Raw genomic sequence first — 18,794 nt, 5'->3', positions numbered from 1 at the left:
CAAGTCACCTAACTTCACTATGAAACTCGGACTTGGCTGCAGCATAGGACTGTTGCTAGAGTGAATTTTACGTATTTCTAAAGAGCTTTGGGATTCCCAGATGGAAGGTGCTGTAGAAGGTCAAAGTGTTGATGTCATAGGAAAAAATAATGGAAAATGCTGGATAGTTACAATAGAGCAAAGTTATGGAACCTTAACTTTTGCTTTTCTGATTGTTGATTAATTTAACTGTATGGGTCTTTGAGATTTCCAAAGGTACTAAGTGGAGTTAGAAACTTAGCTCCCCTGGAAACCAGTTGGTCGTCTAATTCCCATTTTTGTCTTTAAAGAAATACAGTGAATATTTTCAGATTTAATTCCCTGGATTTTTTTAAAAGTGAAATTTTGGTTTTCCCACAGAAGTTTTTAAACCATTTTGAAAAAAGAAAACCAGAAACATTTGTTTCAAATTAACATTTTGAAATGAAGTAAAAATATTCATTTCATTTCAGCTTAAAAATCTAACTTAAAATTTCTGTAAAGTGAGCAAAATCATACCTATTTCTTTTGTAATAAAGCTAGGTATTACTATTAACTGTTAAGTGCTAGGTATTATTTTGTGTCAGTTTTTCAGTTTCTAAAAAAAAAAAATGAAGCAACATTTTAATTCAAAACGTCAAAACAGAAATTGTCATTTCCCGTGGGGAAATTGTAATTTTGAAACATTTTTCATAGGACAATATAAATATGAAAAAAACATTTGTATGAAAAACATACAGAGAATTTTATCTCTAAGCATGAAAACTTTTCCCACAAAAGTTTCAACTAGTTCTGTTAATGGCACATTGATCAATGAGCACTTATGAAATAGCTTGGTGTAAGCAGCTGTAAATCCAAAAGTCCAAATGTTTGAAAAGTGTATGCTTCTAAATTTAATCACTCAAAATGTTTTACTGTGCCTGTTCAGTAGCTGCTTTTCAGTCAATAACTTCATTATCTAGTCATTTGAAAAACTGTTATGGAGATATCCCTCAGTGAGAGAGAGATTTACCGGCTATGTTAAAAGTTCAGCTGTTTTTTAGTTACTTGTGTAGAAAAAGTATGGCAATTTTGTCAAATAGGAAACATAAATAATTTTTTGCCCATTAGAACTCAAAAAATTGAGCTTTAAACATTTAGCACAAATTTTCTGGAGGGGCTAGCAACAGGAAACCCTCATTTCTGGGCAAGGACAACACACTGGAAATTTTGAGCACCAAAGGTGGATTGTTTGAGAAAAACTGAGCATGTGAAAACAGCAGGTTAGAACTTGAACTGTTCAGAAATTTTAGCTATAACAAGCACTACATAAAAAGCTCTCCCTTTAATTTGCCTTGCTTTCTTGCAGCCGGAGGCAAAGAATTGCTTCAGTTCTTACTCAGTTCTCAGAAACAAGATTAAAAGATGAAAGTTAGCGTTTTGCCACAGTGTAATTTAATTTTTCTAGTTATCACAGATAATTTGTTCCCAGTATGGCCTTACTAGTGAGCCTTCCTTTGTATTTTTGGGGAAAAAATTAAATGCAAAGAATGTTTTTAATTCTAAATGACATGATTGTGCAGTATGTACTCTCTGCTGCTAACTGTGAGTGTACCATTGCGCTCAGATGATGGGGTAAATCTTCACTAGCTCTATGCACCCATGCAAAAGACTTACTCGTATATACTCGTTCATTAGCCTGTTCGTTTATAAGCCGACCCCCCATGATGGTTGGGTAAAAATAGCAAAAACTGTATGACCCTTTCATAAGCCGACCCTATATTTCAGGTTGGCAAACTTTGGCTCCTGGCCTGTCAGGGTAAACCGCTGGCTGGTCGAGACGTTTTGTTTACTTGGAGTGTCTGCGGGCATGGAGCCCCTCAGCTCCCTGTGGCCAAGGTTTGCCGTTCCCAGCCAATGGGAGCTGAGGGGCTCCCTGACCGCAGAAACGCCAGGTAAACAAAACGACAATGTATAAGATATTCAATTCAATGATTCCATAGAGTTTAAAATCATCAAATTTTGGTGTTGACCCATTTATAAGCCAACCCCTGCTCTTTGATGCGTCACTTTCTTACCAAAAATATTCGACTTATGAACGAGTATATATGGTAGGTTATAAGGCACCACCTTACTGTCTTACAAAGGTTATGTGTACCATGGGTTTCAGCGAGGGAGGGAAAGCTATTCTTCTTCCATCCCAGTACAGATGACAAGGGCAAGCAGAGGGGAGACCAGGAGGGATATTGACTCTGAATTACAGTCTGCTGCCTTGATCAGGGCCAGTCATAAAGTGACGATCTAGTCCCATGTTTGTATCCTGCATTGTTGTTAATCTCTAGGTGTTCAATTCTCCTCTCATCCCCACACAGCAGATCTATGTTTTGATATTCCAGTCTCCTGGCAATGGAACACCATCCATGCAAGGTGTCAAGACCTACGATGTAGATCTAAGAGGGGGATTTTGCCCTGTGGTAGCACCGGCTTCACCATGGGGAGGGGAAAGGAAGGCATGGCTTCTAGCCCTGCATTAAGTTCAAGTAGGGAGTCTGATTTAATTTCATGATTAAGTAGTCACAGCCCTTTAAAGAGTATTTTCCATTTTCATGCAAACAGATTCTACTGCAAGGCTCCTAAAGATTGACTCTTAAACTGCCAGTCAAATGAATGCTTAATATGTATAAATGTCTGTAGTGTCCCAATAGTTGATTCCTGATTATCATTGCCATTATTTCACTGATGGGTTATCATCTTCATTTTTTTTTTCACGTTATGTAGGTAGCAAAAATATTCTGGGTACTAAAAGTCGTTGCTTTTATTGTTCCGATGTGTGACACATTTAGGGATTGTCCCCACTTATCCTGGGATCGACCTGCCTTAGACCTGCCCTCGCTCTCTACGCTACAGGGCTAAGTTGACCTAAGTTATGCAACTCCAGCTTCATGAATAACGTAGCTGGAGTCAACGTACCATAGGTCAACTTACTGCGGTACCTACACTGCGCTGGCTCGACGGGAGAGCGATCGATGGTCGATTTAGCTTGTCTTCACTAGACCCGCTACATATATCCACTGTGGATCGATCGCCGTGCGTCAATCTCCCGGTAAGTGGAGACAAGCCCAGAGATTTAAAAAGGAAATACTAAAGTAAGTCTTTGGAACTTTCACATACTAATAAGAGTGTGTGAAATATAAAATGATAAAATAACTTAGAAGGCATTACTTCTTTATATATTGAGGTTCACCAACAGTTGCACTAACTGAATTATTTTTTAAAAGAACAACAAATTGCTGAGGTCCTGTGTTCTTGAAATTTGGTATTCTTTCAGTAAAACTGTTCTTGATTATACCTGTCTCTTTAGTGTCAATCACTCTACTAGTGATTAATTTTTAAAATGAAATTTGTGGGGTCCTCCATGTATTCAAAGCCAGGCAAAGTTACTTTGTGTGTAGACTATAACTATGTTATGTAAAAATCAAGCAAGAGTAACTGGTATGGAAAACCCTGTGTACTATTAATCACACCTGTCCTGGATTTTAAAAGTAAGAAGATAACTCTCCTCTACCATAACTTATTTCATTCATTTCTACAAACTAAACTGTGTAAGTGCCTAAAACACTGTTGATGTGTATATGTAAAGCTTTGTGTTGGATCAGTCATAAATGCTTTACAATAAATAATTTTTGATGTAAATGTACACATGTGTTGATTACTGACAGCATTTTGATATAAAATGCATGCCGCAGAAAGGAGGTGGGAAGGGTTATATGTTAAACAGAGATGAACCAAACAGACTAGAAGAAAAGAGGCTGTGAAGCAGCCAGTGAGATTCTCCGAATCTGGGCTAATGCCAGTGAGAGCCTCTCAGGGGTGATGAGCATGTGGAGATTTGCAGTGCTACATACACTAGCAGGTGTTGAGGTGACCAAGGGGGAGACCCCATTTCGATAGAGAGGAGTCAGCCTTCCACAAAATTAAGACCTGTGAAGTAATGTCAGAAACAGTTGTAGATAAGTTACCAGTGTCTGCCATGATTTTGAACCTGTGTCTGATGGAAGCATAGAGGGGGAAGTACTGGTGTTTCATGTTCTACAATTTTGCAAATGATATACAGCATGCTGAATGTGAACGCTGTTTTTCCTGTTTGGAACATTATTGGTAAAGGGTTATATATGTACCCAGGTGATGGGCTGAATTCCAATTTAAGGACAGAGTTCCTGCATTCACTTTTTATTCTTTGATCTTAATTTGTACAGCTTAGTTCCCCACATATTTCCCGTTGAGTTTCAATGCAAATGCAGTGACTTGTCTAGCTCCCAGTGAAAACTGAGAAACACAAATCATGATATATGTTCAAAGCAGATTTCGTGCTGTCGTTTGATATGTTAAGTAAGGAGAAGAATCAGCCCTATTCACAAAGCTGGTGCACCATTTAAATCTTATTTTGAGGGCTTTTGTGGATTTAAGTGATATATAAGGCTTGCGCTGAGCCTCTACACGTGAGGGAGTTTCAACCAAAATGATGGTGTATGTGTATGGAAGGAATTTTACTCCCTGCATCATTTATATAGAACCTCTTTACAAGCCAAGAAATCTCAGTATTTTAGATGTATTTTTAATAGTTTGATGTGTAGATGTTTCCTGCCATTAAGAGTTTTTCCAAAGACAATTATTCAAACTTCCTCATGGGCAAAATTCCAATTAGGGGCTTGTCCACACACAAAGGTTATACTGCTTTAACTGTACCAGTATAGTTATAGTGATACAACATCCCTCGTGTGGATACTGGTCTAGCGACTGCCATAAGAGATGGGGAACCATAAGACAATTTTATCCAGTATAACTATGTCCACACTAGGGGTTATACCAGTATAACTATTTAAGTAAATAATCATGCCACTAACCAAAATAGATCTACAAGTACAAAAATTGTGTGTAGAGCAGGAGGGATTTAGTTGTGTTAATCCAGATGAGAATACATTGTTTTAGAGACTATTTATAGATAGTAAGTTAAAGTGTAGTAATTGAATTGCTTTGTGAAAGAGAGAGATGCTTCCTTGATACATCCATTTTGTGGCTAATGTGCAAGTGTTAGAACATGTAAATAAACTTGTGTAGATGAAAAGCAAGACAATACCATTTTCATGCTAAATGTAGTTCCTCCACATCTCCTATAATTAGAGGTGTGCTCTGAACAAGCTGAGACTGGTCCTTGCCGAGCAATGATCTCCCGCTGGTACTATGATGTGACTGAACGAAAGTGTGCACCATTCTTTTACGGCGGATGTGGTGGGAACCGAAACAACTTTGACTCTGAGGAATACTGCATGGCAGTCTGTGGCAGCGTCAGTAAGTGGACCTCTCAAGCCTGTAGCAGTCTTTCTTTCTCTTGCCACTGACTCTGCTGTTTGTAACAGATTTGTTTTCTGATCCTTGGGATGGGCCTGTGCTACCACTAACCATATTTCTGTCAAGATGTTATAACTGCTCATGTTCTATAGAGTGTGTTTACTCATTAATATTACTCATTAATGTCTGTCTTTCTAATCCAGCATGCCAGTGGATGACTTCTTTAATCTATGTTGTAGATGCAAGAGTCTTGCAACTAGGGAATGAAAATTTTGTCCTAACATTTCTATCAACAAGGCAGTTGACAGCTATGGTGTCTCATGTAGGTCTTTCTGTAAAAGTGTATTTACATTTCTGTGTCTGTGTGTTTGTCTTCATGCATGTATTATGCATGTGCAAAAAACCGTCAAAACCAAATTTATACACAGTTGTTAGTGAAGCTTTAGTGAGGTAAAATAGTTTTATAATATCTGATCCATGAAAATGCTGTTTTATATTGTATTTCCTTACTTGGGTTCCTATTTTTATCAAAGCAACACAAACAAATCAAAATGTCATGATATTTGTTTCCACACTTAAATATTAAGCATTCACTTCTTCCTTTTGGACGCTGGTTGTTAGAGAGTGTGTGTGTAAATAAGTAATTTGGAAATATATATTTCTACAGGAAAAGAAGAAACGGATTTGCCATTTGAGGCTTAGGTCTTCAAGTGTGATGATACACATGAATATGAATTACTTGCTACCTATTTTATGTTTAATACACCATATATTTTAATGATTAATTTTCATGAAGAAGGAATACTCGCTTTTGAGTCCTCAGTTTGTGAAGCGTTGCTGTCCCCCACTGGGGAATACTGAAGCTGATAAATCAAAGATTACATTAATCTGGGTGTGTTTTGACTTGTGAGCCTCTTGTACTGCCCCTTTTCCTCTGCCTGGGGGCTGTCCATAAATTATGTAACATATGTTTTGGTAATTTTCAAGGCCCACCTTCCCCTTGTAACACTGAAACAAACATCCAAAATCAAGGACCCTCCGCCCCCAATATGTTCCATAATTTATGGACAGCCCCTTGTCTGCTTTATTCATAGGAATTATATCCTCTGTTTACAAATGAAATGTACAAGAATGATTGCATATTTCAATATCCAGCCTGCTCACAAGAAAAGAGCAGTGCAGCCAGACTAACAGGAACCCACCATGACTTAATTTTGTAGAACATCCTACGAATGGTTTCCAGAAAAGCTTTAAATAATACAAAGGTGAGAGTGTGTGTGAGTGAGTTTGGGGGAGGAGAGTGGCATGAGGTGTAGGTAAGCAAGACAACGGGATTTTGCAGATGAGTTTTTCAAAACATTTGGGGAGTTGGAGAGGGATTCAGATAAAAGCTGCAGAGGAGGAGTCCACACCAGCCGTGGCAAGATTGTATGGAAGGACATGGAGGAGGCAGGTGCCAGAGAAGTGGGATAGGAGTAGTAGAAAGAGAGAAGAATTATGGTGTAGGATGCAAAAAGTTCAGAATACTCTTCAAAAAGAATTAAAATGCAGTTTTGAACCGAGTCCTGAATTGAATAAGACATTAACGGAGTCCTCTGAGGATGAGTGATGTGGTTGTAGTTTTGTGTTTGTATGTTCCATGCTGGTGCCAGGAAAAGCTGGGACTTGGGAAGCCCATGGAGAATTGATTTATAGCAAGAAAGGTGAAAGTATGGATGAGAATTTTAGCCAAGGTAGAGTTGATGCAATAGCAAACTCAGGTGGTATTGAATTGGTGATGGGCACATATGTAGATAAAGAATGACAGAAAAGTAAAGTTCAGCATCAAAGATAAGGGATATGATAAAGACAGATAGTAAATTCTTAAGTCCAAAAGTGAATGAGAGAGAGAGTAGATGAAACTGCGGATTAACACACAGGCCCATGCCCAGAGGCCGTGGCAAGTTTGGGGGTCCACAGAAAAATGGGCGCTCCAAGCCGCAGCAGAAGCCACAGGGCTGTAGGAACACCGGAAGCTCTCTAGAAGTGTGGGGGAGGAAGTGTGGGGGAGGGGCCCACCCGCGGGGGAGGGGCCCACCCGCACCCAAACCATGCCCCCCCCGCACCCAAACCATGCCCCCCTCCGTTCCCCCGCTCCACCTCATCCCCAAGACCCCACCCTCATACTGCCTCTTCCCCCGAGGCCCCACTCCTGCTCTCCCCCACCCTTCACTCGCCCTTATGGCAGTGGCCCCCTGTCCTCTTCCCATTGCAGCGCCCATGGGCTGAAGCCATGAGCCCGGGTGGTTCCTTCCCTCCCCCAAGCCCCACCTGAAGCCTGGAGCCTTACCCCACTCAGCTGAAGCCCAGAACTGTAGAGTGCAATTCACTTCCTGCTGTCAGGACTGAGTTATCGCTTCCCCCCAGCTCATTTTGGGTCCTAGCGATAAGCCAACTGCACTGCAGCCACCCTGCCTCTGAGCCCTATGTCTACACTGCTGTTTTCAGCTCCGCAGGCCCCCAGTCAGTTTACCCGTGCTCTGAGACTTGTTGCCATGTTGGGGTGGGGAGGGGGGTGGAGATTGCATTCAGGGGTTGCCTCTCCCAGCATTAAGGAGACATCATGCAGAGAAGCCGCCATGTCAATGGGAGGACATAGAGAGCAAGCAAATCCCCTCTGCCAACACCATCCAGCTGCCAGGGAAAGGCAAGGACAGAGAAAGCTAATTTGCAGCAAGGTGTCTAATTCAGACCACATCTCTGCCAGAATGTTTCCATGCACAGTGGGGTTCAATGGCTGCAACCTTGTGCCCAATTCAAAGAAGCAGCCCGTGTAACTAGCAGTATCTGCAGCAGCATCTTCTGTCAGTGCTCCTCTCCCGCCACAGATGAATTTCTTCTTTGGGCTCCAGGAGCGCCAGAACCTGTGTAGAAGTGAGGGCCTGCCCCCAACTGGCACTGTAAATGTGGCCCCGCCCCCTGCTCCTCCTCCTTCCCCTCAAGGCCCCGCCCCCTGGCCAGGCCAGAAGCCAGAGCCAAGTCATGGTCAGAGCTGCCCAGGAAGCCCAGGCTGCTGTGGGGAGTCCCAGACTCTCCACCTGCCCTGGACAGGGGGCCAAAATGCCCAAGAGCAGCCCCCAGCCCATGTCGCCACTCCCCCCAGAGCACGCTGTCTAGGGCAGATGGCAGGTCTGGGGCTCCTCACAGTGTCCCGGGTTCCCTGGGCATCATTTACCACGGCCCAGCTCCGGGCTTCTAGGCTGGCCGGGGGGGGCTTTGGGGAGAAGAGGAGGAGCACGGGGCAGAGCCCCATAGTGAGGGGGTATGTTGGAGGGTCCAAATGTTCTTTGTGCCCAGGGCTTCAATAAATCTTAATCCTCCTCTGCTGTTGAGTATGCTCCTTTTCCCCTAGAAAAGTATTTCTAACTTTGCAACATTTAGCTTCAGGTAGCAGGTTTTATTTACAGGCATAGAGAGTGGACAGAGGGAGGAGTAACTAAATATGTCAACAACACATGCAGTTAAATATCATCAGTTTAAATGGCAGTTAAGACTGAAGATGAGATGACCAAGATAGAAATTGTTCAAGGGAAAGAGCTGAGAAACTGAGCCTTGTGGGACTCCATAGAGGAAGGATCTTGTTGCAGAAAAATAACTATAAAAAGTTAGTTTATTGAGTAGGAGAGAGGAACCATGATAGGAATTAATCTGACTCACGTGCACAGGTTTAGAGATAATCCAGGAGCATCGATTGTCTGTAGCGGCACGGAAGTTAAGGAAAATGTATAGCTTTCTCCAATGACTGTCTAAATCTGATATTGCACCCACCTCCATGATATCTGAGTGCCTTTGCCAGGAGAAGTTCATTAATCAGTTTCTTCTGCATAGTTAATGTGCAGCAAAGTGAAATCCAAATTGAAAATGGCAATGGGAATCGTGTTGTGGGTTTGTCATATGGTCGGTCACTCAGCAGAGGATTTTGAAACTTGCCTACATTGATCTCTCTCTTTTTTTTTTTTTTTTTTTTTTTATCACTGTTTGCCTGCAGTTACTACATAGTAAAATATGAGATTCCACACTTTTCCCCTCTAGTTAAAGTGAAAAATAACGTTGGCATCTTTTTGGCAAATGCTGAGCTTTTCATGGTAAACTTTGTACATCTCAGCCTTACTGTGAGGACCAGACAGATTTTGTGGAATCAGGAAAATAGTGTTATAAACATATGTTGCACATTAGGCCTTTAGAGTGTTGTGGTAGGTACCAGTGTTGCAAGCAGGTGGATCTCTGTGTCCAAACCCTTTTGACTGCACTGGGGCTCTGTGCAGGCCAAGGTCTGCCCATATGGCATAGTTTGCAGAATGGGGCCTTAATTTCTTACCTAAAGCTTCTAATTAGAATTGTTATTTCTAGTTTAAGCAACATTGTCAATTGGAGTACAGGGAAAGATGCTATTGGTTGAAAGTGCAAATAAATTAAATCTATACTGTGATGTTAAAAATTATTTCTATAATATCCTGAAATGATCATGTATACAGGAACTCCTCACTTAGTCGTCCCAGTTAACGTTTCAATGTTAAGTTGCTGATCAATTAGGGAACATGCTCGCTTAAAGTGAAATGCTCCCTTCTAACATTTGGCAGCCGCCTGTTTTGTCTGCTGCTTGCAGGAAGAGCAGCCCGTTGCAGCTAGCTGATGGGTGGTTGGAACCAGGGTGGACCAGCAGCCCCCCCATCATCTCCCCGCTCTCCTAAGTTCCCTGTGCAGCAGCTGTCACTCCCCCCCCACTGCCATGTGCTGCTCCTGCCCTCTGCCTTGGAGCTACTCCCAGAGACTCCTGCTTGCTGTATGAGGGGAGGTGGAAAGAGGGGGGCTAATGTCAGGGTGTCTCCCCCTCCTCCCTGCTCCTGCACCCCGCTTACCCCATCTTCCCTAGAGCGGGGGGGGGCACACCACGGAGGGAGGGAGCTTCTAGGTCTCAGGTCTCAGCAAGCTGATTTAATTAACAAGGCAGTGTACTTAAGCCTGGGATCAGCTACTTAATGGGGAAATGCACATTTTTTCTCACACACAGGGTGTGTGTCCCTGTCTGCTCTCCCTCCTTTCCTGCTGCCTTGTAGAGTGTTGTGAGAGTTAACCCTTGAGGGCTCAGTCAATTGCTAGTTCATTTAGCAGTAAGGCATTCCCTGGGAAATATCCCACCCTCTGACTCCTCCACCTCAACCAAGCTTCACAATTATCATCACTGTGTACCAGTATTAAATTGTTTTTAAACAATTAAATTGCTTTTGTCTGGTGAAAAAAAACTTCCCTGGAACCTAACCCCCTCATTTACATTAATTCTTATGGGGAAATTGGACTCGCTTAACATCGTTTTGTTTAAAGTCGCATTTTTCAGGAACATAACTACAATGTTAAGTGAGGAGTTCCTGAATTTGGGTTGAGTTTGAACATTTAGCAACACAAGAGGCATCTATGACTGAAGAGCAAATGTTTGAATATTTGGTCTCTTTTATGAGACCATCTGAAAAAGATGGTAGGATTCAAGCTCAGAGTATTGGTAATGGGATGTGGAGCCTTTCCTCTCTAGGTTACCCGGTAGAATCCAGCACAGGTGAGTCATGGCAGAAAGCTGTCTGCTTGTTCCATGACCTAAATGGAATGAGTTGGCACTAGTCCATTTCCAAGTGAGCAGGTGTCCACATAACAGAACAGCCACCAACACAATTGGTGACCATGTCCATGGTCTTTGAAGGGAGGCCATGGATTAAATGGGACTGGTGACTACCCTCCGCCCTCAGATTTGTCCAGTTAGATCAGGTTTGCACCTCATTGATGGGAAAGTGCAGAGAAGTTTTTCCTATTATTGTCTGTGTTCTGCCTGTTCTGTGGATAAAAGGCTTGTATCTCTAGAATGGTCAACCCAGCAATTTTTGCACAGTGCTTAAAAAGAGAGAGAGAGAGAGAGAGAGAGGAATCAGTGTGGATCTAAAATAAATTGATCAATAAATCCAATCCATTAGGAAAATAATTCTTGCTCTTTTTTTGTTTTGTTTTGTTTTTTTGTTTAACATGGAGATATAATGGACACGTGCTTCCTGGGTTTCTATTTATAACATGGTTTTAGTTCAGTGAAGACAGCAAATTCCCATTTGGGAATTCTGAGAAGGCTTTTTTGTTGGGGAGGGAGAAAGGAAAGAGGGAGAAAATCCAATCTGTTATTTCATAATGCAGATTTGATGCTTGAAGGTTTTTTTAAAATGAGGAATATTTCAGAATTGAGGTTTTATAAGGGTCAGTTGTGCATTGTCTTTTTCTGTGTGTAGATTCACTGCTCATGAAAGTTCTCCAATTGACAGCCCTGGAGACTGAAGTTTGATTTTGTCACAGTTGGGTGACCAGATTTTCAGACTTGGATATCCAATTCTTCCCTCCCTGTCCCTCTCTTGCAATCTACTCCCATTTTCTTCCTCCCTCTCTAACCCTCACCTTCCTATGTCCCCCTGGTTCTCTATGCTATACTCAGGCACACTCACTCATTTACTCTGTCCTTCATTCTCATCCAGGCACAGGTTTTTGTTTTTTCCCCAGTGTTCTGTAAAAATTCATCTCTAGTGCAGAGTAGGATATGTGCAGGTGCCAAAGCAGACTGGTCAGCAGTTGCCTGCCCATTCAGCTAACCATCCATTAGGCTCATTGTTCAATCACAGTGAGTTTGATTCCATATTAACCTGTTTTGATGTGCAGGGGAGGGCTGGGTCAGAAGGATATGAGGATTCACTGGGAAACCAGGATGGCAATGTATGGCAGATCTTGAGATGGGGCATGTCTGAATGGAGAGAAGACCATGTGGGACAAAACGGACAGAACTTGTGTGGGACTTGCAGAGGTGCAGGGCCACCCCCTCCATAGAGCAAAGCTAGCATTCCCTCTCCTCTCCCTCCCCCCTCGCCCACACACACTATCCTGCTGATGTCCCTTAGCCTTCATCTGAGAGGACAACCTACGTTCTTCCAATCCTTAGCCTCTCTGTATATCATTGGTCTGCTAAGTGTACTGAGTTTTGTCAAAAAGACGTTTGTCTCCTGGGAGCGGGCTAAGATTGCAAAACTCACGGTTTCATTCACCACTGAACTATGCTGGAATCAATCCATTAACCTAGAGGCTAAGGTTTTAAATATCAATCACCGATTCTCTTAGCCTTCCAGAGCACGTGCCCCTCCATATTGATCATTATTAAGGAAGTTCAATACAAAACATACACATTGTACAATGTAAGTTTAAATACTTAAACTTCCACTACATTAGTATACATTGTGACTTTAGAGGAGCCATTAGGATCTGTCAAATGAGTAATTCAGATTAAACGACCTTGATGTGAATATCCATTGTCAAATTAGACCAGAGGAGCCATCTCGGAAGGATCCAATTCTATATTTTCATCATACCATAAATTCACCAGTTATAGGATTTGGTTTATTGATTTCAGATTTTCTTTCTTTAAACTATCCTTAAAACTACAACAGAAACACTTATTTAATGTATATCCTTTCTGAATAATGGTAACAATTGGACCCAACTTCTCAAAGGCAAAGAACTTCAGATTTGGGGCTTCTGTCTCTCCGTTAGGTTTAACTTATTTTAACAAAGATGGAATACAACATAACACGCTGTTATCAGGCCTCTGCAGTTCTTCCAGCATTTGCAATTTGGTGAGTTCAGAATATCATGAAATCTGTAGGTCTATATTTCATTTGTTCTTGATTTTAAACCAAATATGTCTGACCGATATATTGTACAACCGTATTATTATTGTTGCTAATTGGTTTTTTTTTTTTAAATAGGTTTTGAGAAATTTTTAATACATTGCATAGACGTTTATTTCTTAAGTAAAATGTAGGTGTCAGCTGTCAAATGTTATGTCTTAGGGAAAATATCCACTGATATTTATCTCCAGTAGCATTGACCAGTCTTACCAAGGCTGAATATTAGCATTAGCAAAAGAATAATCCATTTTCAGATAAACTGAAGGGTCCCACCAGTTAATCTTAAAGAACGTTGCTTGCTGTGAAGATTTGCTTAATGCAGATTCTCTTTCAAACTCTGGATCATTTACATTTTTCAGAAGAGCCTGAGAGACTTAGGACATCCTAAGTCCTATTTAAAGAATTGGCATAACAACAATTTAGGCGTATTCAGCAATACACATCAGTATCATTTTTCTGGTGGCACCATCAATTTCTGAAGAATTTAACATCTCATTTGAAAAGGAAAAAAATCTAGCTCCTGGGCTGGGCTGTGTTGCTAAGACTGCCAGAACAATGGAACTTGCCCAGCTATCCCATTCATTTCAGTTGTGTAAATTCTAAAGCCTAATGATGACCATTTTGATTGTCAACATCAACTGTTCAATTGCTGGACATTTTTTAGAAGAAATATCCAGTCACTATGGGATTTTGGGTGGAGTGTGAATTGAATAACATCCCCCCCAATATATGTTGAAAATAGTAAAATTAATCAACTTGCTAAATCTACATCAATTTAAGCAGTAATTACATTTAGTAAGTGATATATGTTTTGGCTTTAAACTGTAATCTGAAGCTGGGAAAATTAAAATAAGTATCATCCATTTGATTTAGGGCCCTATCAAATTCAGGGTCCATTCTGGTCAATTTCACGGTCACAGGATTTTAAAAATCTTAAATTTCATTATTTCAGCTATTTAAATCTGAAATGTCATAGTGTTGTAATTGTAGGGGTCCTGACCCAAAAAGGAGTTGTGTGGGGATCACAAAGGTTATTGTAGCGGGGGTTGCGGTACTGCTACCCTTACTTCTGCGCTGTTGCTGGCAGCGGCGCTGCCTTCAGTGCTCAACAGCTGGAGGGCGGCAGCTGCTGGCCAGGAGCCCACCTCTGAAGACAGAACCACCACCAGCAGCAGCGCAGGAGTAAGGATAGCATGGTATGGTATTGCCACACCTACTTCTTGCGCTGCTGCTAGTGGGGCACTGCCTTCAGAGCCAGGTGCCCGGCCAATAGCCGCCGCTCTCCAGCTGCCCAGCTCTGAAGTCAGCACAGAAGCAAGGGTGGCAATACCGTTACGCCCCTGAAATAACCTTGTGATCCCCCTGCAACTCCCTTTTGGGACAGGACCTCCAATTTGAGAAACACTGGCCTCCCCCATGAAATCTGTATAGTATAGGGTAAATGCACAAAAAAGACCAGATTTTGGGGGGGGGGAGAGACCAGATTTCACGTGAATTTGGTAGGGCCCTAATTTTATTTTAAGGAACATCCGTTGAATAATTAAAATACAATATAAACCAAAGTATTTTCTTTTCAAATCTACTATACTATTATGCACAAGATGTAGATAGTCTAACATGTATGTCTTAATCTGTTACTCTTCACATAGGCTAATTTCACATTGATTTCAAAACTGGCATCAAACCATCAGTGTCTGTTGACAAGAGAGTATTTCTTAAAACACTTTGAATTCATACTCCTTAGTGAAACTTCAAGAAAATTGTGTTACATCACATCACAAATGCTATGTACTATCTGGTTTAATATATCTTCAAATATAACACACATTGTAATCTACCCCTTTCAAGAATAAATTCTGAAAGCCTGTAAAACGGCACTACCATAATTTCCAGTTCTCAGTAAATTTCTTGATCCATTTGCTGTTTGTTTTGGATCTTGACATCCCTCTAATTAACGGGGAGTAAAATGTTTTGACAGCTAAATGTCCATGTCAACATCCAGAGTATATTTAGCAGTAAGGAGTTGAAATATTTTGCTGCATTTGTGTAAACAGAATGGGCAAAATATATGTAATTTTTAGTTAAAGAACTAAATGGCTTTTTCCATCTTATTTATCAGATGAGTGCTCCAGACAGATGGAGGTCGGGTAACAGGCTTGAGGGCAGAAAACAAGCAAATGAGCAAGAACACATTCCTCTGCCCTGGATGGCATTGCCCTTTCACTGTTCTTGAGTTTTATAGGGTAATTGACAGGACTATATCTATATAAAAGCAGCAGAGCTTGCAAGTTGCTCCACCCAAGAAGTGCCTTTCTGACAGTACAGAATGTGATGGGAAAGATTCATCACAGTAAGCCAGCTGCAGCCTTAACTCACCATAGCATTCCCCAGGGCGTAATTTAAGGTATAGAAGCCTAGCGCTAAAATTTTAAATCCCCAAAACCTAATATTTGTTAGAAGTGAATCTAAGCTTGACATTGCAGCTCCGTGCTCCCCCTTGTGAGTGTGAAGTCTTCAATTTGAATGAATAAAACACACAAGTGAATTTATGACAAATATATATTAAACCAGTCCCCAGGTATAATCTACCAACGGTGATTTTATTATCTAGGCACTCTCTCTATTCTTAACAGAGGGGTCAAACTGGCTCTGGGGGTTAGCTTAAGAAAAGTCTTCTGAGGCAGTTCCCTCTCCTGTGTGGATTGCCTGCCACTGCTGACTTTTATTTCTCTGGCACAGGAAACAGACAGGACACATGTCTTGATGAAGTTGATGCCAGTTTTAGCAAGATGAGACTCAGGGACAATCACAAGAATGTAGGTCTCTCTGTTGTAATTATTTGAGATTTGTCCTCCAATGAATCTTATATATATATATATATATATATATATATAATTTATTTTTAAGTACATTACCTGCCATGGCTGTTTAGTCACAGCTGACTTATTGAGTGTAAGTAATCAGTGTACATGGGACAAGCCACTTAAAACTATAATAATGTAAGTTGAGCTCATGGCTTGTGCTTTGTCCATATGTGGAATGAGCATAGGGTATGAAACTTCACTTTTAAAATGAATTCGGATTTTTTGACTTTAGAATGCTTAATGGATGGATTAGTATTCGTAAAAGCAACAATACAAAGAAGTGAACATGCATAATGTTATGGCAAGAGTTTGATCAAATGGTAGATTCAGACGTAGTGATTTTAACAACATCCCTTACAACTTGTAGGAATTGACTTTGGCCAAGTTTCATGGCTAGAACAAATAGAAACTTCTCAGATTCTGATCAATTATTTAGTTTGCCTGGAATTTTCTACAAATAAGAATTTATTTTTCTGTATAAGAGATCAAAGATATTTTTGTAGGGGTTTGTCCACCCTTTATCAATTTGGCAGGAGGTAAATGCTTGAAGTACTTCTGCATCCTTCACTTCTTAGTACTAAGCTCAAGGTATTTAGCACAAGTAAGGGAGGATTTTGTATTTTAACATTTTTTCCTTAAATTGGGGCAATTTTTCTTTCCTTAATTCCCTCCCAGTATAGCCATGATGTAACATTTTTTATTTATTTATTATTTGTAGTACTTTAGTGTCTAGGCCCTGGTCATGGCCTGAGCCTGTGGTGCAGAGGCCCATTGGGGCTAACTGGCAAAGGGTTCATTGTTCTCTATAAGCAACTCTATCTCAGACCTGACAAACTCACTACACCTAATACACTGTTTTCATGGTACTTATCCATAAAGGGTAGCTAGTGAAGTCTCTACTGAAAGCTTGTAACTTATCCGTGCTCATAATCATTGTGAGATGTATATACCGGTAGTATTTAAGGAATAATGTAACTATTGTAATTATATAATTATGTAATTATTCCTTTATGGTCTTGGAGTAAAAGTTAGTCACCAGGTAACCATGTGTCTTGGTCATGACCCATTCAAGTGGGAGGGAGTGGTCACCCCACCTTGGCTGGCTGATTATCTAATGTATTGTTCAATTGCCTACCCATGCCCCATTCCCAAACTAAGATTACCATCTGGCTGGTATTTGACAGGCCTGACCGGTATTTTTATGGATTTGCCAGTTGCCAGAAAAATTATTTAATCTGCCCGAGGGGGAGGGGAGGGGCGGGGAGAGAGGGGGGTTGTTATGTGGGTCTAAAGATTTGCATTATCCTCACAATACACAGGGATATCTAAAGTTAAAAGTTTCTGTGTCCAGCTAAAGATGCTGCAGTGTTCCCACTTCTGCAGTTAAGTAAGAAGATTGATAACATCATTTTATCTCTGTGTTACCTCTCTCAATACTGTATAAGTAGTTGTTGAAGGGTGCAGGTGTTGCGGAGTTGCGTTGTGGTTGGGGATAGGGGTTGCAGTGGGCTTGCCTTGTGAGGGGGAGTGCATTTCAAAGGTGGTAACTCTACCCAGAACAGTCAATGAAAAACCATCAAAGACAATTGCAAATAATCAAAAGCACATGCAGGTAAAAAGGAACACCATAACGGACAGAGATCACCTATCCGTGAATAAAGGCAAAAGACTGATTCAGGATATGACAGGGCAGGCAAAGACACTCTGCATCCATTCACTGAGGAGCCATCTTGTTGAGCAGGAGTGTTTTCCAAGAAAGATTGAATCCCATTTCCTGTGAAGCCTGCAACAGATTGACCTATGCAGGGGGAAACTACTTTATTAGATAGGAAAGGTAACTATTAATAAGTGTAGGCCTTAGTTCATGTTTTGTGATTTTGTTTTCTATTGTAACCATTTGCTTCCATCATGCTCTCTTGTTTCAAAAGAAGATTTGTTTAAGTTTTATTATAAGTGCTCACAAGTTCTGTTCATTACACAGGAGCAGTGATTTAAGATAAAACTCTTAAAATGTGGTACATTGCACTGGGAGCAGACAGAGTTGCCTGGTATCTGTTTTTCAACCAGAATGCCCAGTCAAAAAGGGATGCTGGCGGCTCCAGTCGGCAGAGCTAAGGCAGGCTCCCTGCCTGCCTGGCTCTGTGCGGCTCCCGGAAGAGGTCGGTAAGTCCTTGGGTGCCCCATTGGCCAGGAACCATGGCCAATGGGAGCTACGGGGGCAGTGCCTACGGGCAAGGGCAGCACACAGAGCCACCTGGCCATCCCTGTGCCAGGAGGCCGCAGGGACATGCCAGCCGTTTCCAGGAACCACCTGAGGAAAGCGCCTCCTAGAGCCCGCACCCCTGCCCCAGCCCGGTGAAAATGAGTGAGTGAGGGTAGGGGAGAATGAGTAACGGAGGGAGGGGGGATGGAGGGAGCGGGGCCTTGGAGAAGGGGTGGTGCAGGGGTGGGGCCTCGGAGAAGGGGCGGGGCAAGTGTGTTCGGTTTTGTGTGATTAGAAAGTTGGCAACCTTGGGCGCAGAGGATCTGTAATTTCTGTAAGTAGCCCCTGTCGGGCTGGATGTCAGAGATATGCTTCAAGGGGATTTGGGAACTGGGGTACATTTCTTTGTTAATTTGCAAAGCAAAGACAGGGGTGGCATAGCCCAGAAAAGCTGGTGCTATTAGGGACCTAACACCCAGTCACCACCGGCAAGACCCCCTCTTGTGAAAAGCAGGGGGTAACAAGGTGACTCAGTCCGGGGTACCCCCAAAGCCATCACAGGGCCCCATTGTACTGAGACAATATTGCTCAGCATGGTAGGTCTCAGCACACCCAGCAGCCTAAATGTTGTCAAGGTTA

General features: G+C 41.7%; 1 protein-coding gene across 4 annotated transcripts in view; it reads left to right on the top strand.

Moving 5' to 3' along the window:
- Window positions 1-18,794, top strand: part of APP (amyloid beta precursor protein) — a 316,779-nt gene that overhangs the window by 175,921 nt on the left and 122,064 nt on the right. For 2 of the 4 annotated variants that reach the window (XM_054047629.1, XM_054047622.1), the window contains exon 7: window positions 5,179-5,346. The exons of the other annotated variants lie outside the window; for them this stretch is intronic. In XM_054047629.1, the coding sequence (XP_053903604.1) occupies window positions 5,179-5,346 (168 nt within the window). The remainder of the gene's footprint in view (window positions 1-5,178; window positions 5,347-18,794) is intronic. 4 annotated transcript variants of the gene reach the window in all.

Source organism: Malaclemys terrapin, chromosome 1 (genome assembly GCF_027887155.1).
Source record: "Malaclemys terrapin pileata isolate rMalTer1 chromosome 1, rMalTer1.hap1, whole genome shotgun sequence".
Lineage (NCBI taxonomy): Eukaryota > Metazoa > Chordata > Testudines > Emydidae > Malaclemys > Malaclemys terrapin.
Note: the sequence above shows the minus strand (reverse complement) of the source record. Positions and strands in the feature narration are given on the sequence as shown.